Source organism: Carcharodon carcharias, chromosome 7 (assembly GCF_017639515.1).
Source record: "Carcharodon carcharias isolate sCarCar2 chromosome 7, sCarCar2.pri, whole genome shotgun sequence".
NCBI lineage: Eukaryota > Metazoa > Chordata > Chondrichthyes > Lamniformes > Lamnidae > Carcharodon > Carcharodon carcharias.
The window spans coordinates 79523685-79546278 of NC_054473.1; the positions used below are offsets into that span (position 1 = coordinate 79523685).

The following is a 22594-nucleotide window of genomic DNA, read 5'->3' on the forward strand; positions in this document are numbered from 1 at the left end:
AATGGGACTCTATCTTTTCTACAATTCTGGTTCTTTAAGCCAATGAGAAGCCACAAGTTAATCCTCTATTTACACCATCACTGCTCCCAAAGGCTGACACTGTAAACACAATTCTCTCTCCCACTCTTCTATCCCATTTATTGAATACTCGTCTATTGAATCTGAGACACAGCCACAGTACTATCTCTGGAGTCTTGCTACTCTCTCCAAATTTGAACTTTTGCAATCATTTTGTAGCCTGTGCAAATCTCATCTCCATCATTGACCCCCTGCGCCAACCAGTTCATCCATCAGAGTCGCGAATGATATCAATATCCCGGGCTCCTCCAGATTCTCCAAAATTTCATATTCAACTCTCTGTAATGCATTTCATGACTTCAGAATGTCCCAAAATGCTGTAGAAATGTAGTCACTGCTGCTGAAAATGTGGGAGCCAATTTGTGTACAGAAAGCTGCCACAAAAAGCAATATGATAATTGCGAGTTGCTCAGTATTTTTTAGGTGTTTGCTTTGGGATAAATATTGAACAGGACACCAGGGAGAATGCAACTCCTGTCCTTTGAAATAATGCCGTGAGATCTTTTACTTCCACCTGAGAGGGACTTGGTTTAACAACTCATCCAACAGGCAGCACCTTCAACAATGCAGCACTCCCTCGGTACTGCACTGGAATGACAGTCTGGACTTTCTTCAATTTATGAGAGTGGGATTTGAAGCCACAATCTTCCGATTCAGAGAATGCTACATACTAAGCCATGACTGACAATTTGAAGACCACAGTCCTAACTCAGGTCTGGCAGGATATACACTTGGCACGACTGTATTGTGGGACACAGCCCTCCAACTTCTCTCCTGTAGTGCAACAGTGTTGCATAGGCCGTTACTGAGTGTAGCAGTCCTTCCTGCCCCCACCCCAGAAAGGAAGGAAAAATCTAACTGTAGGACAAAAAGCAAAGACTAAAATGGGAGATGAAATCTCCCTGTAGAGACTTTTCACTTCCTTTCTGAAATACTGAGAATCCCACCTCTGAATAGCACCCTTCTTTCTCACTACAACAGCAGCACCAACTTGCATTTATATAGCACCTGTAAGCAGGGAGTAAAATGACCCAAAGCCGTGTTTTCAAACAAAATTTCATATGGATTGACAGAAGGAGACATTAGGACTGTTAGAGGTAGGTTATAAGGAGTGTTTTAAAGGAGGAGAGAGAGGTAGAGAGGTATGAGGAGGAATTCTAGAGCTTCCTAGGCAACTAAGACATGGCCACCAATGGTGGAGCTATTAAAATCAAGGGTGGTCAAGAGGCCAGAGTTGGAGGAACCCAGAGATTTCAACAACTTGTGGAACTGGAAGAGGTTACAGAAATGGGGCCAGAGTGAGGTTTGAAAACAAAAGGTGAGAATTTTAAAATTGAGTCATGGCTTAACCGGAAGCCAATGTGAGCACAGGGCTGGTGAATGAGTGCGACTTGGCGCGACTTGAGATTTAACTGGAGAGATTTGGATGGTTTCAAGTTGATGAAGGGTGAGCCAGGAGAGCAGAGGAATTTAAGTCTGGAGAGGGCAAAGGCATGGACAGGGCTGTAGCACCAGCTAAGCTAAGACCAGGGCGGAGTTGGGTGGTGGTACAGAGGTGGAGAAGAAACATCAGCACTGATTATCAGCAGCTGCCAACCAAGGGCCAGAGCCTTTATGCTCGACTTTTGGAGATTGACTTTTGGAGCAGACTTGGGCTGTTTAAAATGATAAAAATGGATTTGACAGGGTAGGTTGTGAGAAACTATTTCACTTGGTGGGGTGAGTCCACATTGGAGCAATGAGGAGTATCAGCACACACTTTTACAGAAATGGCAGTCAAATTCCGCCCACACCCCCAATGCTGGGGCCAATTCAAATGTCAAGAATGAATAATAAATTTTTGAGGTGAGGGTATGGATGTGGAATGAAGATACAGATCAACCTTGAGCTGAATGGTGGAACTAGCCAAACCCCAATAGCTCCAGAAACAGTGGCTATTTCTCCCTCTTCCTCTGGTACGGAGGATAGTTGTAGTAGGTCTGTCTGTCATCATGTAGAGCAGCCATTGAGGGTTGACATTGCCTGTGAGGGGGTAAGCCTGGCCGCTCGGGAGAGGGGGAGTGGAGGGAAGCGCTGAGCCGCTAGGGGTAGCAGCGGGGGAGGGGAAACGGGACGGTGCTGCTGAGCTGAGCCGCTAGGGGCGGCAGCGGGGGAGGGGAAACGGGGCGGTGCTGCTGAGCTGAGCCGCGAGGTCCGGAGCTGTTTGCCGGCAGCGGAAGTTGCTGTGAAAAGGCCTTTTTCATCGCCCGGCTGATGCAGCTGGATTGAGAGCGAAAGCCGAGGCCAGAGCGAGACTTAGGTAAACGCTGGCACCGACTCCCAGCTCTTGACCCGCGAGTTGGACACCGACCCGCTGGATGGACTCGGGCCCGGGCGCCGCGGGATGGGCTCGGGCTCGGGGGCCGCGGGATGGGCTCGGGCCCGGGGGCCGCGGGATGGGCTCGGGCCCGGGGGCCGCGGGATGGGCTCGGGCCCGGGGGCCGCGGGATGGGCTCGGGCCCGGGGGCCGCGGGATGGGCTCGGGCCCGGGGGCCGCGGGATGGGCTCGGGCCCGGGGGCCGCGGGATGGGCTCGGGCCCGGGGGCCGCGGGATGGGCTCGGGCCCGGGGGCCGCGGGATGGGCTCGGGCCCGGGGGCCGCGGGATGGGCTCGGGCCCGGGGGCCGCGGGATGGGCTCGGGCCCGGGGGCCGCGGGATGGGCTCGGGCCCGGGGGCCGCGGGATGGGCTCGGGCCCGGGGGCCGCGGGATGGGCTCGGGCCCGGGGGCCGCGGGATGGGCTCGGGCCCGGGGGCCGCGGGATGGGCTCATGTTCTTCATGCGGGTCCCTTGCACTCGACGGAGCCTCCGTCTCTATTGTTCCCCCTTCGCCCTCCCGCCGAGCTTTATTCAGGTGGTGATAGAGAAGAGGGGTGGTTATCCCAGTGAGAGTGAACTGGCTGCTTCTTGTCAATGCCATTCAGCAACGTACAAACTGTTGAAGGCAGCTTTGCGCCTCTATGTGAATGAGGCGAGTGTGGAACAGAGTTGACCGCATCACCTCGAGCCCCCAAAGCCTGAGGCACAATTCAGAAGCGAATTCTCTTCACTTGCCTGGTGAATGCAGCTTGAACACTCGAAGCCCGACACCATCCAGAAGAAAGCAGCCCTCTTGATCACCCACCCACCACTTTAAACATTTACTCACTCCCAGTGCACAGTAGCAGCAATGTGTACCATCTAAAAGGTGCACTGCAGCAATTCTCTGAGCCTCCTTAGACTGTACAAGACGCATGGGAACATCTCCAACCATATGCGATGTAGAAACACATGTCTTTTTCCAATTCTATGTATCATTCCAGGGAGTCTCTCTCCAATTCAGTACCCTGGGCAATACAACAGGAATCAAGGACAGGAAAAATAAACATTTTTCTCTACAAGTCATCCTGACTTAGAACTGTATCACTGTTCCTTCACTGTCGCTTGGTGGAAAACCTGGAATTCCCTCCTTAACAGCACTGTGGTGTTGTCAAGGACATCTAGGGATGGGCAATAATTACTGGCCTTGCAAGCCCCATCCAGGGAACTGATCTTTTTCTTAACAAGATAAAATACCTGTAACCTGTATTGATGATGTTAGTTGTGAAGTAAGTATTGACCAGGACACTATGGGAGAACTCCCCTATTCTTTTTTCAGCGTCTATGGGATCTTTACATTTATGTGAGGGTGGATGGGTTCATCTGAAAGACAAACTGTCTTCTATCGTGCAGCAGTCTCAGCTGGATTATGGGCTCGAGTCACTTTACCTGAAGCTTGAGCCCAACATCTCATGGCTTGGGTGAGAGTGCTACCTACCTACTGAGCAAAGCCAAGGAAATTGGTGAGAATGCTGTCTGGCTTGTCAGTCACTCTATGCAGATATCTGTGAAAGTTTGATTTAAATATGAAGGGAACAGCATGCACCCAGTAGCCAGTCTGTCATCATCCCTGTTAAAATAAGCTTGAGATTCTGGTAACGGGCTGTGTGCCTGACAGCTGTGGGAGATCAAAAGGCAAAAGGCCTGTACAGCTGCTCTTATTGCTTGTAACGCCCCCTAAACTAACAACAGTTGTGTGAAAGCGTAAGCCTAGTTTGGAGTGTTAGACTAATGTTATTCTGGGCAGTATAAACACTGAGATTAGTTGTGCTGGAGATACATGGGCCCTTGTTTTGCCCACACCTTCCCCAATAATGTGTGCCTCGATGGGTTGGCACTTGGGTTTTATAGAACTCTGTCATGGCCTTTGTGCTTGCCCGGCTTTTGTGCTCTCCTGCTAACCCACAAACTTGAGGGTGGGTGTGATCCTGGCCTCACCATTAGCATTGAGATCTATGGCATCTCATGCCAATGTACAGACATTGCAAGTGCCCAAGTTTGTTCGTTTGGTGAGCTGGGTCACCTTTGCGAACCCCCACCTCAGTACTTATCTGTTGCCCTAAGCCTTTATTTTAGTTGCTGTTCTTTCTCTTTCAGATTAGAAACGTTCCCTTCATGCTTAGTGACAGTTTGATGACCCTTGACACTGAGGTGCAGACAACAATGGATCAATCTGATTACAGTTCCGATGGAGGACTGCACGTTACGCTGACACTCCGACTGCTTATGCATGGCAAGGTACCTGATTAAGGAGCTGCTAAGCCCGGACGTGATCCACAGGCACTCTTACCCATATTTTATATTTAGCTCCTAGCGCCTTTCCCAGACTCCTCGGTGTATTGCCGCTGGATGGAACTTCATGTGGGTTTGGAATGCCTTTCAGGTGTCAACCAAAAGGGCAGCCTGCATCCATGCACAGTGCTGTGGTGATTAATGGGGGCAGTATTGTGGAGATGATGTTAACTGGGGTGATAATCTGGAGAACAGGAGTTCGAAGTCCCACCTTCATAGTTTAAATTCAATTTAATAAAACTAGTGCCAGTAAAAGTGACAGTAAACCTGATCATCATTAGGGAAGGAATCTATACATGATGCCAGTTCTATACCAACCTGATTGACTGGTAGCTGCCCTCTAGCAGGCTAGAGCAAAGTGGTACCAGTGGTTAAAGATGGCGGCCCATCCCCACCTTCAGTTTGGGCATTAAATGCTGGCAGTCCTCACAACTCTTGAATGAACTTTAAAAGAAATGCTGATCACTGTGCTCTTGAACCAGAGTTGATCCTGATCCCCAACGTCACCAACCCACACCAGAGCAGCTAGACCCCAAACATTGTTTCTAATCTGATAACTGCTTTCTCCTTCTGTTCCCTCACAGGAGGTTGGCAGCATCATTGGAAAGGTACGTACCCATTTCCGTTCCTCTGATTTTAACAAACAGATTTCTCTCTTGTACCTTCCTTGGTTGTTTTTGGTGATTTCACTTACACAAATTTTATTTTTCAGAAAGGTGACACGATAAAGAGAATGCGGGAGGAGGTGAGTTCTGTCAGCGTCTGGTCACTAAAGCTTCATGATAGTGATTAGCGGGTTGGAGCTCGGCTATTGGCCTAGGGCCATGAGGTCACATTGTGTTGGAATATAATCCCACTGCTTTTGGTGCCCCAATACCTCATCACTGCCCAGTCTGACTGCTAGACCTGTCCCACGTGGTACAATGGCAGTGCCAAGCTACCATTATGGAGGGCACCCTCACTGTGGAAGCAAGACTTAGCTTCACAAGATCCATATGCTGCTTAATCCTATTGGTGCTAACATGGAAAGATGTGTTTGCGGAATATTGATTGCTGGGAATAAGGCCAAATAGATTACCCCCTCTTGTCGGTTCCCCCACTAACTTATTTAAACCCAGTCTTGTGGTTATAATTTTCAGAGCTTGATCTCCAACTTTAATCAAAGGGCTTGCAGTGGGAGAGGACTTTAAATATAGAATAACACATACCCAGGAGCAGTTTATCAATGGGGTAATTTTGTAAATGAATAGAGTAATGGATATCCAAGTGTAAATTACAGGCACGAATCCAGTCCATACGTTTGGGGTGGTTTATATACAGAATAATAAATACCTGGGAGTGAATTACAGGCAGGAATCCAGCCCAGGCGTTCAGGGTGGTTTTTATATATAGAATTATAGATATCCAGGAGTTAGAGGCTGGAATCTAATCGAGGGGTCAGGGTGTTTTATCTAAACGTTCCCTGCCTTGCTCTGTATATCCAGATACATGTGCCCTGTTTCTTTTCTGCAGAGCAGTGCCCGTATCAATGTATCTGAAGGTTCATGCCCTGAACGCATCATCACGATCACCGGTTCAATGGAGGCTGTCTTCAAAGCGTTCACAATGATCACAGGCAAACTCGAGGAGGTACGTCCATACTGCAGTATGTGTATGAAGAGAAGTGCAGAGTGAATGCAGCAATGTGTGAGGCACAGAGTGGGTGAGGCTCATGGGCTTCTCCAGGGAATCACTTTGGAATTTAAACCCTGTGAGAGGCAGATTCTTCATTTCTGTCACTCAAATTTCTAGTCCTTTCTCTGGTGGAACCTCACTTGATGAACCACAGCTTTGAAAATGGCAGTGATTTTTTTTTTGTGTGCATGCTTATGAGGGCTGCTGGTGTTAAAAATGGTGAGCATTTCAACTTCATCCTTATCCAGAGTATAGTCATAATCCACCACACTCTGGGCAGGTACAGCACAGGGTTAGGTACAGAATAAAGCTTCCTCTACACTGTTGACATCAAACAGTCCCAGGGCAGGTACAGCAAGGGGTTAGATACAGAGTAAAGCTCCCTCTACACTGTTGACATCAAACACTCCCAGGGCAGGTACAGCAAGGGGTTAGATACAGAGTAATGCTTGTTTTCTTCACATTGGAACTCAAGATAAGGACAGGACCAATCTCAGCACTGATCAGCACCTGGTGACACTCAACTATGTTGGCTCTTACATTAAGAATGGCAGTTTTGGTTGGGATATTGAAGGTATCCTGTGTTCCTGGAACTGAACCATGTCCTTGGTTGCAGGCATCCTATTACTTGCCGTCCCATCCTCCCCTCCTTTCCTTACTGACCTGCTTTGGCTCTCTGCCTCAAATTTAAATATTCTCTTCTTTGTTTAAATCCCTCCATGACCTCACCTCTCCCTTTGCTGCACTATTCAATTCTATGTCTTTAAATGTCAATATAAATGCAAGTGTTTTTTTGACTGCCTAGGTCACAGGCTGTGGAACTGCCTCCTTAAAACCTCTGCATTTCCATCTTTGCTTTATAACCCTCTGTAAACAGTCAGCTGGAATCAAGCTTTTGGTGATACCTTGGAATGTCTCCTCCATTGTCAGTGTTTTTCCTTGCTACTCTGTGAAGCATCTAGAAATGGGTTTTTTGCGTTAATTAAAAATAAGTTGTTTTTCCACCCCTCCCCCTTTCCTCCATTCCTTTCTTCAATGGCCAGGAGCCATTGTTGCTGACACTCTACAATTTGAAGGTCCTTGTCTGTCTCTTGGTTCCAGGATCTCACTACATCCAGCATGAGTGATGTTGCGAGGAGCAAGCCCCCCGTTACACTACGCCTGGTGATTCCTGCCAGTCAGTGCGGCTCACTGATAGGGAAAGGAGGCTCAAAGATTAAGGAGATCCGAGAGGTGAGTTATTTGGGAAGTTCAGTCAGAGACAACGAGTGCAGGAGTCTGGCTCCAACTGAGGGTAGCTCACTTCTAGCTTTGTGCCGTCAAAGCAATTGGAGTGGGAAAAGCATTACTAATTCTAGTCCCCTACCACTGTTCAGTAAACCAATGCCGATGCCAACAATAACCCTGTATCAAACAAACTCATCTCCATGTGATTGTGTACTTCCTGTAGTTTATGCATCAGTGCAGTATTGCGCACTCCTTGCAGATAGTTAGGGGGTGGGGCTGGTGATGTAAACCCCTTTCCCAGCAGGTGTTTCCTTTTCCCTGTTCAACCAGGCCGAGATCAGGAATTCCACATCATGGAACAGTGGGTACAAAAAACACAAATTGTGGATGAGCAACAGAACGAACCTGGTTCCTGCTACTCCCTGTCTTGAATGAGAGCAGAGAAAGTTAAAGGGAGATGTAATAGAGGTTTTGAAAATATGGGTTTTTATAGAATAAGAATTTCTTTTGCATTCACAGGTGCCTTGGTAAGCAGAGGGCACAGATTTAAAAGAATTGTCAAGTGAACCAGGGTAGAGTTGAGAATTTTTACACAGCGAATTGTAAGCTGGAATGCACTGCCTGAAAGGGTAGTGGAACCAGATTCAATAATTTTTAAAAATACATAGAATTGCAAAGGAAAGAAGTAGCAGAGTTATGGGACTAATGAGATAGCTGTTGCAAAAAGCCAGTATGGGTGTGATGGGGCCAAGTGGCCTGCTTCAATGTTAGATTCTGCAACTACCATGTGATACTGGGGGAGGGTTTGACTCTGCTTCCATCGCCCAGGAGGGTGCAAACAATTAATTGGGAAACCAGTCATCATGAGAGGCGAGAGTTTGACCCCAGAGTCCATCACAGGGAGAGGAACATGGGATTTTCTGTGACAAGATGCTGAGATTGACGTTTTCACTGGCCAGATGTTGTGACCTACTGGTATTCATGTTGAAAACTTAAAGCAGCTCATTTCTCTTATTTTCTGTAGTCTACTGGAGCTCAGGTCCAGGTAGCTGGAGACTTGCTGCCAAACTCGACCGAGCGTGCAGTAACCATCTCTGGAACCCAGGATGCCATCATTCATTGCATCAGGCAGATCTGTGCAGTCATTCTGGAGGTAAGGGCACATCTTTGAATTTCAAGAAGCGATGGTGGTGGGGCCGGGGGGGGTGTGTGCAGCAGCACTAGTAGACTCCTGGTTGGTGATTCGAGTTCGCAGCAGAGTAACAGCAACTCTAATTGGACACTGGGTCTTCAGGAAGCTGCGCAACAGAATGAATGCCTTATGTTTGTGGACGATCCTAAATTTTTTTTTGAATAAGACGCAGTGAGGAATGGGATACAGTTTGAAGTGTTGTGTACCTGGCCTGTGACTGTTTAGGGCAGTGTAGACAGAGCTTTACTCTGTACCTAACTCTGTGTTGTACCTGCCCTGGGAGTGTTTGCTGACACTAAACTGGAGCAGTAACATCCCTGAAGTTAATGCACCTGAGATTCGTGAGATTATCTGGAGTGTGATGTTAGGCAGCAGAAAGAGGTTAGAGGTGGGGGACAGATTTCAGGCCAGTGAGGTCAGAACTCCCTCCTTATTAGTGATTATAGGACTGAAAAGACCTGGGTTCATAAAACAATGAAAGGGGGTTAATAAGGTGAATCATGATAATTTTCTGGAAAACTAAGATAGAAGGACAGAACAGGAAGCTACTGACTAATAAAAAGGAAATCCTTATTATTAGTTACAAGCTGGTGACAGGCCAGGTTCCACAGCACAGGGCAACACAAAGACTAGAAAATATTGAGCTACTGACACATACTCGGCCTTTAAAAACCCTCTAGGTTGGAGGAGGAAAGGATGAATAGAGGGGTAGGGCTGGGAAAGAATAAACTGGAGTGAGACACATTGCGATAGCTCCAGATTCCATTAGGCTGAGTGTGTGGGTGGGATTCTGTATTTGTAACTTGGGAATAACTTCAGAACAGAGGTGGCTAACAGTAAAACAGAGACAAATAGATGGGAAAGGTTGTGATGAACTGCGTGGGTCAGATGCTAGAGGTGGGAAAGGAGACACCTCCAAAATAAACTTTTGCATTCAGTGTGGAGCCTTGTTTGGTGTTCTTGGGCCTTGGTCTTTCCAGATGGTTTCTTGCTGTGCTAAAAGATGGCTTTAGAGCAAAATCAGCTTCAGCAGTGAAGGATCTGGACCCTGAATCTGCTGAGATCTCTGCTTGTACATGACCTGTGAGCTGGGGGTGCTTAATTGATGAGTGTATTCAAGAATGAATAGATAGATTTTTGGATAGCAAGGGAATCGAGGGAAATGAGGATAGGGTAGAAAAACAGCATTGAGGTAGGAGATTAGCCATGATCTTTTTAAGTGGTGGAGTAGGTTGACAAGGTCATATGGCCTACTGTTCCTATTTTGTGTGCTGTTATGGTACTAATCATTGTATTTCTTGTCCTATTTAGTCTCCACCCAAAGGCGCCACCATTCCTTACCGTCCCAGCCTTGGGCCTGGACCTGTTGTATTCTCTGGTGGACAGGTAAGCACAACTGGCACTTGAGCATCAACTCCCTATCTGCAAGTTTCACCCATTCCTTGTTCCCTTATTAACAGCGTAATAACCTGTGGTGGCATTGATGGCCATTCTTAATGTACGAACCTATTGAAGTGTCCACCCAAAAGGGGAATTGGTGAACCCTACGCTCCAGTCATACCTCCAATGGACCTACCTCCCCTTTAAGAGAAAACCGCTGGTGCTGCCAGGGATAAGGGGAGTTCGTATGTCGTGAGGTAGATAGGTCATAGATACAAGCTCTGGCAGGCCAGGATGGGGAGTGGGAGAAGGGTGGCTGTGACTGTGGCACGTGTCAATGGCATAGTTACTCATGCACAATGTAAATATCTGCCACGGGACACAGTGAGATGGGCCAAATGAGGTTGGATTTGAGCATGCAACATTCTCTCTGTTTGGTTGTTCAACCTCAGTGAGGCTGAGTGGAATGACCAATCTGAGACTAGACTGAAAAGCTTCCACTTTTGACAGGGTTAGGCCTTGTTTTGCATTTGTATAATAACCCCTCTCCAATACTTTAGAGGTACTGACCCTTTTCAAATGGCTAGTTAACACTTGAATTAATGCTCAAGCTTTATTTTTCAATTATTAATCTGCGCAGTCGAGACATTGAGTTCAGCCAATGCCATGGTCGAGTGGTGACCCTGGATCCAACCCTGGTGTAAGCTTTAGACCCTCCACCATGCAAGTATAGCAAGTACCATACCAAGTCTGCTGGCATTCTCCCCGAAGAATGAAAGTGCACCTGATGCTCAGTGGCTGGATATCTAACCTCAGCCCCTGGGCTATTGTGCCTCGGATTCTGCTGCATGCACTTGCGCTTTCTCCTAGTGAAGTCAGGGCCCACGTGGCCGCTCCCAGACAGGGGGCTGAGGGTGGGGACTCTGAGCTTTCGGAAGTAGGCACTTGAGGTAGCAGTCTGTATGATGCCACTTCACTCCTGTGGAGTCTTTTATTCGTGCCTCTTCCTCGACTGTTGACACATTTTCAATGAAAATATGCAGGAGTTGGAGAAGTAGAGTGAATTAGAATGAGGGATTAATTCGGTCAAGTGCTGACTCACTAATGGAATTTGCGACTGCTGCTGCTTTCTCGGAAGCTGGAATTTTCTATCCTCTAAATATAAAGCTACCTGCCGGTCCCTGTGCTTGTATTCTGCTTTGTCCAGTCATCCCCCTCACAACGATTATGAAACTGGAGAGACTCTCTCTGTAACACGCCCCTCACTCTAATCCTCTGATTCCTCTGCTTTAATGCGGAGCCCGTGGTTACATTCTCCACAAGCTAATCCCTGTGGAAAGCTGCCTGTGAATGAATCTGCCTTCATTGTTGCATAGAATTAGATAGAACATACAACACAGAAACAGGCCATTTGGCCAAATAGTCCATCTTGGTGTTTATGTTCCATGCGTACTCCTCCCATCCTTCCTCATCTAACTCTATCAGCATAAGCCTCCAATCCTTTCTCTTTCATGTGCTCACCCAGCTTCTCCTTAGTTACATCTATACTGTTCACCTCAATTACTCCCTATGGTATAGAGTTCCACATACTTACCACTCTAGGTTACAAAATTTCTTCTGAATTCCCTATTTGATTTTTTCATCAGCTTATATTGGTGGCATGAAGTTTTGCTCTTCCCATGAGTAAAAACTGTGTACCTGTTCTGTAAAAACCTGTCCATTCTAAAGACCTGTATTAGGTCACCCCTCAGCCTTTTCTCTAAGAAAATGAGAGAGCCAGCCTTTACATCCTTTCCTAGTGGGTATAATCACGCAGTTCTGCTGTCAACAAATGTTTGAACTGCAGGAAAATGCATCTTTTCAGCCCAGTCAAACTCTATCATGATAATCTGCTGCTGCATTAATCACGGACTGACTGCTGCCCAGTTACTTTTTGCACAGGTGTTAAAGAACTTGCATTTTTATGGCACTTTTCAGAATGCCCCAAGCACTTTGCATCCATTGAAGTACCTTAGATGTGTAGTCACTGTTGGATTGTTGGAAGCTCAGCAACCAATTTGCACCAGTTAGGTCCAGTAACAACCAGACAATGTTTGGTGATGTTGGTTGAGGGATAAATATTGGCTGCGACACCAGGGAGACCTTCCCTACTCTTGAAAAATGGGGATCTTTTACATCCATCTGAGAGGGCAGACAGGGCCTTGGTTTAACGTCTGAACTGAAAGACGATATCTCCAACAGTGCAGCACTCCCTCAGTGCAGCACTGGAGTGTGAGTCTAGATTTTTTATCAAGTCTCCAGGCTGGGACTTGAACCCTTTGACTCAGAAGTGGGAGTGCTACCATCTACGGCTCAGCTACTGTGCTGTGCTGTTTATGATTATGTAGGCTTTTATTTGTCACATGCTGCCTGGGTTCTCCTGTCTCGTTCCAAGAATAAAAATTAGCTATGGCTCAGTTTTTCAGGTAAACTCTTTAGGGAGTTGGTTACTAGAGGTGATGAGAGACACAAACCCCTTCATTCTGGCTGGAGGCCAAGTCTCTTGTGGCTTTTAGTGGGACATATTCAAACAGTGCCTTATTCTGTAAAATTCTCTTTCAGGCCTACACCGTCCAGGGGCAGTTTGCAGTCCCTCATCCAGATGTAAGTGAAATTCAAATAATTGTAGCTTGTTATAGAAGATAATTTGTTTTGAGAAGCCAGTTGGGAATGGAAATCTGGCTGATTTAGTTGTCCTACCCCATCCCGCCCCCTTTCCCATGGGTCCGGGGCACTCAGTTCAATCATGGGGCCTCAGACTGCCCTTTTGGGTGAACACACAGCCCTGATCCTTTCCTGGACGGTGTATTTATCCATGCAGCTATTGAGAGAGAGCTGCAGTGACCTTTTATTGACCAACTCACTCTCCTCCCATTAGACAGTAACCTCGTGATGTGCAAGGAGACTCCTTGGAGGCAGGCAGACAGACCATATTCTTGATGATTGAGCGGGCGATTGTAGCTACCAACTCAATGCCACTTGGAAATCCAGCTTGCAGACTGCTTAGCCAAGAGACTGGCACCGTAGTTGCTGGTGGATTTACTGCTCATCTGTTCAGGGAAATGGCCAGTTATGGAGTTACAGGCACCTATCTTGTTAGCTAATCTCTTGATGGGAAGATCAGTTTTATTTCTTGCTCCGGTGTGCGTGTGTGTACTGCTGATTGTCCTTGTGTAAAGAATGGTCGTTGTGGGTGAGGACAGCATTCCGTTTGAATTTCTGCCATCCGGATTGAGCCGCCAAACCAAGGAGAGGCGGGCGCAGAGAGATAGAAATTCACACAATGCCGCCCTTTGAGCAGTGAATACCTCAGGCCCACACTCACTCGCAGCCTGTGTCAGATTAAGTTCCTGCTTTCTTTCTGCTACAGCTGAGCTCACATCCCCAAAATGACACTTTGTCATGAGCTTTCATTTTTGAATAAAGATTTCTATTGAAAATGCAGGGCAGAGGCGGATGAGTGATGCAGGGAGTCAGACGCTAACTACTTTTACAGCAAGGCTGATTTTATTCAGACTCTGGGAGACCGCTTTCTCTGAACCATGGACATGCTCCTAGAATCTGATTTACAACATCAGTTTAAAAAATAAATTCAAACAAAGTGCTTTGCCAGTCATTCAACCTGAGGAGCTGTGTTTGAAACCAACCTGGGATAGAAGTCTCCACTTTTTAAGGTTCTTTCATGGGACATGGGCATCACTGGCAAGGCCAGCATTTGTTGCCCATCCCTAATTGCCCTTGAATTGAATGGCTTGCTAGGCCATTTCGGAGAGCATTTAAGAATCAACCACATTGCTGTGGGTCTGGGGTCACGTGGGCCAGACCAGGTAAGGGTGGCAGATTTCCTTCCCTAAGGACATTAATGAACCAGATTGATCGTTGTAAAAAACCAATGATAGTAATGGTGATCATGAAACGGAGTCTAGCTTTAAATTCCAGATTTTATTGAATTTAAATTCCACCAGCTGCAATTGGATGGATTTGAGCCCATGCCTCCAGAACATAAACCTGGATTACCAGTTCAGTGGCGTTACCATTTTGCCACTGTGTCCAACTGCACGGCTGTTAAGGGTCTCTTTTGAAATGAGTTTGGTAGTTTCAGTCCAGTGGCCTGATCAAAACTGCCCCTAATTGGCAGAAGGCACAGAGACCACAAGATGACTGGTATAGGAAATGGCATATGGCCAAAGAGGAAGACGGTGGCTAGGCCTGAGGCTTCTTATTGTTTAAAGTAGGGGAAACATCTAACAGTGGAAATGCAAAGTCAGTGGTTTAAGATAACTCAGTTAATGATTTAACAACTAGTTATTCCATCCAGTGACAGATGCAAGCAACTTTACTAACTTCTACTGGAGACTGCTGGCTAAGATTGGTTCAGACCTGCTGACCAACCAGACTGATTTCAGTGGGAATTTGTACAGGGAGAGTTTCCCAATCTCTGCCATGTGTCCAAGAAGCCACCAAAATTCCAGGCAAATGAGACCCAAACTTTGAGCTACGCCATCCACCTTGACCCTGCTGCCACCATCTGGCACAAACGGGCTGGCACAGTTGTCTCTTCCTGCCACCGGGAGGCCACAGCTCTCCCCTCCCTTCAGCCTGTCCACTGTGCTAGGAGAGAACAGTGAGAAGTTGAGGATGCAACCATTTGAAAAGTTTGAGAATGAGACAATCAGAAGGCACACATGCTGCCATGATGATGTTATTTGTAATTGCTGAACTTTGGTTGAAAACTTTACCCATCCTGCCTTGCAGCTATCCAAACTTCACCAGCTGGCTGCGCAGCATGCTTCCTTCAACACAGTCAGCCAGTCCTCCTCCTCCTCCTCATTTGCTGGTAGGTATTAAATACACTTGGAAAGTGCGGCAGTAACTATCGGCGCGGGGCATTAGCGAGCCGTCTGTCGGCGCGGGGCGTTAGTGAGGCACTAACTGTCGTGTGGGTGCTGTGCATTGCTTGAGATTTGACAGACTGGCCTGGAATGTGTTTGAGTGTAAAATAGTATAAATCATGTATGAAGCTTTTGTTTAGTTACACTGGTTAACTATCTGGTTAGGGTGGTATTTTGGATTATAACGGATGAAGTGAAAATAGATGCTAGAATTGGAATGTTTCAAGGTTGCAGAGACCTTTAAAGGTGGGGCCCTGGTCAGCAGTTGGTAATGTAAGATGGAGTGTTCCTTTTAAAATTTGGTTGTTGTGCGTGGTTAGCTTTTTCAGTGCCTGTCCCCTTTAAATCACATTATTTATCACAGAACAAGGTCTGAGCAGTACACAAGTGCTGGAGGTTACACAATTACAGCTTCGTGGAAATGTTGATGGGATGTTAAGACAGATCGGTTCTGGAGTTTTGCTTGATTAACTTTTAGGGCTGGGGGAATACTTGGCTGAATCTTTCCTCTGGGCACTTAATGGTTTTGCATTCTGCCTGTGAGACTGATTTGAAGCTGAATTGTGTCCTCCGAACTTAGTGCCTGATTCATAGATTCTGTTTCTGTCTGTCCCTGCCCTGTCGCTCATTAGTATTCATTGGCTGGCTTGTCAGTGTCCCTGGCTTGCTCACTCTCTTATGCTCTCTGTGAGTGGCTGCATTTTCTGTGTTCCTGACTCAAACTTGTTGCTTCCTCCCTGCAGGATTGGACAGCAGTGGTCAGACTACATCTCAGGAGCTTCTGATTCCGAATGATGTAAGTAATGATTATAAGAAATAGCAGGAGTAGGCCATTCGGCTCCTCCAGCCTGCTCTGCTATTCGGCCCCTCAAGCCTGCTCTACCATTCAATAAGATCATGGCTGATCCAATTGTGATTCCAGTTTCCTGCCTGGCCCCATAACCCTTGGTCGATCAAAATTCTGTCTAACTCAGCCTTGAATATATTCAATGACCCAGCCTCCACTGCTGTCTGTGGAAGAGAATTCCAAAGACCAGCTACCCTCTCAGAGAAGAATTTCCTCCTCATCTCATGTCTTGAATGGGGCGGGGGGGTGGGGGGGTGTTTCCTTATTTTTAAACTGTCCCCTAGTTAAGATTCCCCTACGAGGGGAAACATCCACCATGTCAATCCACTCAATCTTATGTTTTTCAATGAGATTGCCTCTCATTCTTCTAAACTCCCAATAGGTATAGATTAAACCTTTCCTCATAAGACAACCCGTTCACCTCTGGAATCAGGCTAGTGAACCTTTTCTGAACTGCTTCCGATGCAAGTGTATCGTTCCTTAAGTAAGGTGACCAAAACTGTACGGAGTACTCCAGGTGTGGTCTCACCAATGTCTTGTACAGTTGTAGCAAGGCTTACTGACTTTAATATTCCATCCCCCTTGCAATAAAGGCCAATATTCCATTTGCCTTCCTAATTGCTTGATGTACCTGCATGTTAACTGTTTGTGATTTATGTACAAGGACATTGAGACAATGGTGCTAGCAGGTTATTCAACTGTGTAATCATCACAGCTGAAACCCAATCTTTGCTCATTCAGGCACTGCCCAGAAGAGGTCACTGAGATCAATCTATGTACCCTTCTGGATGATTAAAACCAGGGAAGAAAAGATAAGAGTTTGCTACAGACTCTCCACCCCACAGTGCCGGCACTTGTTTTCTGTGAGGTGAGACAGCAGTGACGTGTCTCCATCTATTACTGATGGATCAATGTAAAGCTTTGATTGGAAAATCACCCTCTCTGTTCCCATCAAACCGTGGTGATCTGTTAGCATGAGTCAGGCGGCACTCGGTCGTCTTCACTGACTGAAAGGATGTGGCTGCGGAGCATCCTATCCCACCCCCTACCTGAGAATTGAGGTTACCATGCTCCATCAAACAGGTGAGTCAGAGTGACCTCAGACCTCTTTGCAAGGAGAATGGGGTGTTGTCACATTTCTCCACTATTCAAACGTTTTTACGGTGGCATCTCGGGTCACATTGTTCCAGGTTTCAGACTGTATTCTCAAAAGCAGCTGCTTCTTCCTTCGGCAGTCCAGTGGTCCATGGAACTTGTGAACTTGCACTCCGTAATGTATTGCAGCATGGGTTTATACCGTTGAATGCCCATAGAGTAACTTTACTTCTCATTGTAACAGGAACATTTGTGCCTCTTACTACAAACGGGGTGATTATGCCTCATGCATTTCACAGGCAATTGCAGCTCACAGTATTAACTGGGTGACTGTATTTCTTTAAATGGGATGTCTAACTAATTGTACCTCCATACAAGTGAAGTAACTAACTCGCTCTGTCTACACATGGTATTTCCCAATGTATGAACTGACTACCTGAGACTATAACCAGGGTGACTGTACTTCATCCAGTGCAATCATAAATGGAAGGCTGTCTCTGCAGAGTGACAGTGCCTTACTATATCTAGAATGTGCACAGTTAGCTGTTGTGATGCCCTGTTTGGACTCGGTGTTAATGATAGGGTCTGTGATGAGTCCCTGTGAATTTAAGTGAGGTTGATGCTGTTGTCCTCTGATCTGTTGCTCCTGTCCTGCTGAAGGACAGTTCTCTGTGCTGCACTGGGTGGGAATCGAGTTACAATTCCTGGCATGTGGTGAATGTGAGGCAGGGTCGCAGCCCCTGCGAGGACCATGCTTATAAATAGTCAGCACAATGCTGTCTCCAAAACGCAGCAGTGTCAAGTGACAAAGGCAGAAAGGAATGTTATCCAGACAGCACAAGCCATACGCCTTTTGAAATTCAGAACAAGAATGAAGAGCTATCTGTTTCACAAAACAGATGCCAGGACAATGCTGGAGAGAGACTGTAACTGTTGGAGGTCAGAGTGCTGTTGTGTAAGGCAGGCTTCCACATCCATAGGCTGCACTGTACAGTTAGGAATCTGTAGCTTGGATACTACGTCAGAGACATTCACACCAATATTAAAGAAAGACTTGCATTTAAAAAGGGCTTTTCATGACCTTAGGACATCTCAAAGTGCTTTATGGCCAATAAAATGTGTTTGAAGTGTAGTCACTGTTACAGATTTGATAATGACCAGATAATCTGTTTTGGCAATGTGGATTGAGGGATAAACGTTGGTCAGCACACTGGGGAGAATGCCCTTGATCTTGTTTGAAATAATGACATGGGATCTTATACATCCACCTGTGGGCAGACGAGGCCTCGGTTTAATGTTTCATCTTGGGATGGAGGGAAACATCTCTGACAATGCAGCGCTCCCTCAGTACTACACTGAAGTGTTAGTCTAGATTTTTTTTTTGATCAGGTGTAGAGTGAGACTTGAGCCTAGAACTGGTATAGTGGAGAACCAGGAATGTAATGAGAGTGACGAAATTAGTAAAGAAAGTGTTCTGGAGAAATTAATGGGGTTAAAAGTTGATTAGTCTCTTGGAGCTGACAGCTAATGGCAAGGGTTTTAAGAGGTGATTCTAGCAATAATGGATGCATTTGTCTTGTTGTTCCAGGATTCTCTAGATTCTTGAGTGGTCCCCGTAAATTGGAAAGTAGCAAATGTAACCCCACTGTTGAAGAAGGTTAGCCTTATATCAATAGTAGGAAAAATGCTAGGTTCTATTATTGGAGGTGTGGTAACAAGGCACTTATTAAATCATAATATGATTAGGTAGATTCAGTACAGTTTTATGGAAGGGAAATGGTGTTTGTTAAATCAATTCCAATTGACTTGTGGCTGGCCTCCCACATTCTATACTCAATTAACTTGAGGCCATCCAAAACTTTGCTGTCTGTGTCCTAACGTGTGCAAATTCCCATTCACCACCTTGTTTGCTGACCTACAGCAGCTCCTAGTTAAGCAACACCTATTTTTAAAAGTTTTTATTGTTTTTGTTTCTAAAGCCCTCCATGGGCTCACCCCCTCCCTATCTCTAATCTCCTACAAATCTCAGATATCTGCGCTCCTTCAATTCTGGCCTTTAGCTCACCCCTGAATTCATTCACTCCATCATTGGTGGCTGTGCCTTCAGCAGCCAAGATCCCAGGCTCTGGAATTCCCTCCCCAAACCTTTGTCCCTCTCCTTCCTCTTTTGAGATGCTCCTCAAAGCCTCTTCCCAAGCTTTGGTTATCTGGTCCTAATATCTCCTCAAGTGGCTTGGTGTCAAATTTTGTTTGTAGGCACTTCACAAACACATCAGTCTTTTTACTATGTTAATGGACTATACAATACAAGTTGGTGTATTAGAGTTTTTTTGAAGCTGGAAGTAGGAGGGTAGATAATGGGGAAGTAGTGAATGTCGCATATCTGGATTTTCAAAAGGCATTGGCTATGTAAGAGGGTGTTACACAAGATTATGTCTTGAGGATTGGTTAACATGCAGAAAACAGGAAACAATTTTCAGGATGGCAAGGTGTATGTAGCGGAGTGCTGCAGGGAGTAGTGCTTAGGTCTCGGTTATTTGCAATCTGTGTCAATAACCTAGATGAGGCTGAATATAGAAAGCTAGGTGGGAAAGTAAGTTGTGTGGGAGATGCAAGGCGGCTACAAAGGGGTCTAAATGGGTTGAGTGGGCAAGTATGTAACAAATGGAGTATAAAGGGGAGATAGTGGTGTAGGGGTAATGTCACTGGACTAGTAATCCAGAGACCCAGGCCAATGCCCTATGGACATGGTTCAAATCCCACCATGGCAGCTGGTGGATTTAAATTCAATTAATAAAATCTGGAATATAAAGCTAGTCTCAGTAATGGAGACTATGAAACTATCATTGTCATAAAAATCCATATGGTTTACTAATGTCCTTCATTACCCAGTCTGACCACATGTGACTAGCAATGTGGTTGACTCTTAACTGCCCTCTGAAATGACCTCAGAAAGCCACTCAGTTCAAGGGCAATTAGGAATGGGCAACAAATGCTGGCCTTGCCAGCGCTGCCCACATTCCAAGAAAGAATAAAGAGGAAAAACATGAGGGGAAATAGGAAATTATCTGCTTTGGTTTGAAGACTAGAAGAGCAGAACTTTTTTATTTTAAAAATGTGAGTCTAGTAAAAGTTGGTTTGCAAGGGGATTTGGGGGTCCTTGTACATGAATCATAAAATTAACATGCAGGTGCAGCAACAGTTAGGAAGACATATGGTATGGCAGACTTTACTGCAAAGGAGTTAGAGTATAAGAGTAAGGAAATCTTGCTGCAATTATATAGTTCTTTTGGTGGGACTATACCTGGAGTACACTATTTTTATCCACGGAAGAATATACTTGCCTTGGGGGAGGTGAAATGAAAGTTCATTAGATGGATTCCTTGAATAAGATGGCTGTCCTATTGGAGGATTGAGTAGAATGTGCCAATATATTCTTGTCATTAGAAGAATGAGAAGCGATCTTAAATTCTTGTAGGGCTTGACAGGGTGGATTCTTTCTTGCTAGAGAGTTTAAAAATAGGGATCATAGTCTCAGGTTAACAGATCAGCCATTTAGGACTAGGATGAGAAATCTTTTCACTCAAGGTTGAGAATCTTTGGAATTTACGATACCAAAGAGCTGTTTATGCTCTGTCATTAAGAATATTAAAAAAAAACATAGATTTTTGGACACTGTGGAAATCAAGGGACATAGAGATAGGGCAGAAAGTGGCACTGAGGTAAATCATCAGCCATCATCTTATTAAATGGCGGAGCAAGCGTGAGGGCCTTCTATTTCTGTTATCCATTAATCAGCAACCCCAGTCCTTTCTTGTGCTCTTTGACTCAGGTGAAGGTGCTACCATTGAGCCAGAGCTGACAGATATGTGATTTGGGCAGTGGGAATTGAAGCGTCTCAAATCTGCGAGAGTGGGTTGGGGATACTATGAACCAGGATAACGTAAAAGGGGAAAAAAAACATTAGCTGCATTGTTCAGGACCTCCCATCCCTTTCATACATTAGACTTCCCTACTTCCAATAACTCCAATGTTGTCACGTTGTTTGGCAGGATTTTCGGTCAGGAAATACTTATGGTTGCTGCCAGCCTTGCTCTCACTGGGCTCCTAGCTTAGCTGCTCATGCTAATGCACCTGGGCTTCTGTACTCTGTGGGATAGTCCTTGAACTAGGTTTCAATGCTGTTCAGTGAGATAAGCTGTTATAACATGCATAGGACCAAATGAATAGCCCTGTTCAAAGGACACATCTTATCATGCCTCATGTTTGTACCTGCAGGCATGCCAAGTCTCCACATTGACAGGTGAGATTCTGTCCTTTCACAATTTGATGGTGAAGCCGCCTAAGTGTGTGTGTAGTGGCACAGGAAATATGCACTACTGTAACTCCTAGGTGTGAGACCTGGACAAAGTACTGTGGAGATCAGGTTCTGTTTCAGTTCCCTGACTTTCTTGACTCCAAGCTCTAGTCCAAAATGATCCTGGTTGCTCTGGGCCTGCAACACAAATCTACCTTCAAATGGGCACCAATTGTATTCAGGAATGGGACAATGTCAAATTACATTATGGGGCACTCTTGAGGTTGAGTCTCAAGTACATAGTGGGAGCTTTTCTTTGTACCTTACCTGGGAGTGTTTGGGAAAGTGTAGAGGAAGCTTTACTCTGTATTACTTGTTGAGAGCTGTTTATTAAATGGAGCTTAGTGTCAATCCTGACATGAGGTGACTGAGATGGAGTGTCCCCCTCTCCAGCACTTTGGGCACACAAACTACTCACTTTTTGTTTGAAATGAAAAAGATATAGAAAGGGGGCTAATAACTGCCTGTTCTGCTCAGTTTTCTTTACTAATCCATGTTTGTTTTTCCTCAACAGTTAATAGGCTGCATCATCGGGAGGCAGGGCAGTAAAATTAATGAAATCCGGCAGATGTCAGGTGCTCAAATCAAGATTGACAATCAGGTCGATGGTTCGACCGAGCGACTCGTTACAATCACGGGGGGTCCCCTGAACATCAACTTGGCCCAGTACCTCATAAACGCATGGTAAGCAAACCTGGCAGTCTACCTAGGATAGTACTGGATGAGGCTGAGCACTGTAGCAGGGAGAGGGACTGGCCTTGTGCTGGCTGTGAGCACAGGTTTGGGACAGGGGTTACGGTGAGCTGTTTAAGAACTAGAAGGGAACGGGTTAGAATCAAGCCAACTTGCTTGGCTATGTCCCCAGTTAGTCAATTTTGGAATATTTAATTTGGCATATCTTCTACGCTGTCTTGATTTCTGAGGTCATGCAGGACCCAGTGACAAGCATCCTGTTCAGAGTGCTGTCAGTGCCATTCTCCTTCAATCACTAGAAGGCACAGGAGAGTGAGTTGAAGCTGGGTCACCCTTCAAAGTTTCTTTCTCTTTCTCAGTCTCTCAGTTGGAAGGACTGGCTTCTGCTGACTGTCATTTACAGCGGTCTGGCTGTGATGAGTGTATCAGGCAC

At 45.9% G+C, this 22594-nt stretch overlaps 2 protein-coding genes across 6 annotated transcripts in view; one reads left to right on the forward strand and one right to left on the reverse strand.

Annotated features, from left to right (window-relative positions):
• pcbp4 (poly(rC) binding protein 4) overlaps positions 1-22594 on the forward strand; it is a 48214-nt gene that overhangs the window by 20942 nt on the left and 4678 nt on the right. For 2 of the 5 annotated variants that reach the window (XM_041191007.1, XM_041191004.1), the window contains exons 2-12: positions 4571-4711; positions 5350-5373; positions 5478-5510; positions 6278-6394; positions 7541-7672; positions 8691-8819; positions 10170-10244; positions 12840-12881; positions 15033-15114; positions 15913-15965; positions 21983-22152. In XM_041191007.1, the coding sequence (XP_041046941.1) occupies positions 4589-4711; positions 5350-5373; positions 5478-5510; positions 6278-6394; positions 7541-7672; positions 8691-8819; positions 10170-10244; positions 12840-12881; positions 15033-15114; positions 15913-15965; positions 21983-22152 (980 nt within the window). In that variant the 5' untranslated portion in view covers positions 4571-4588. Of the gene's footprint in view, positions 1-2238; positions 2378-4570; positions 4712-5349; positions 5374-5477; positions 5511-6277; positions 6395-7540; positions 7673-8690; positions 8820-10169; positions 10245-12839; positions 12882-15032; positions 15115-15912; positions 15966-21982; positions 22157-22594 lie in introns of those variants that run through there. The other 3 variants (XM_041191005.1, XM_041191008.1, XM_041191006.1) reach the window with 3 other exon arrangements.
• On the reverse strand, positions 2160-3035 carry LOC121280007 (proline-rich protein 2-like). Its single transcript, XM_041191638.1, has one exon. It carries the CDS (start codon positions 3033-3035, stop codon positions 2160-2162), a length of 876 nt encoding a protein of 291 aa, XP_041047572.1.

Bases quoted from the DNA above. Each gene is read 5' to 3' on its own strand.
- LOC121280007 (XM_041191638.1), bottom strand. From the start codon at position 3,035: ATGGCATTGACAAGAAGCAGCCAGTTCACTCTCACTGGGATAACCACC.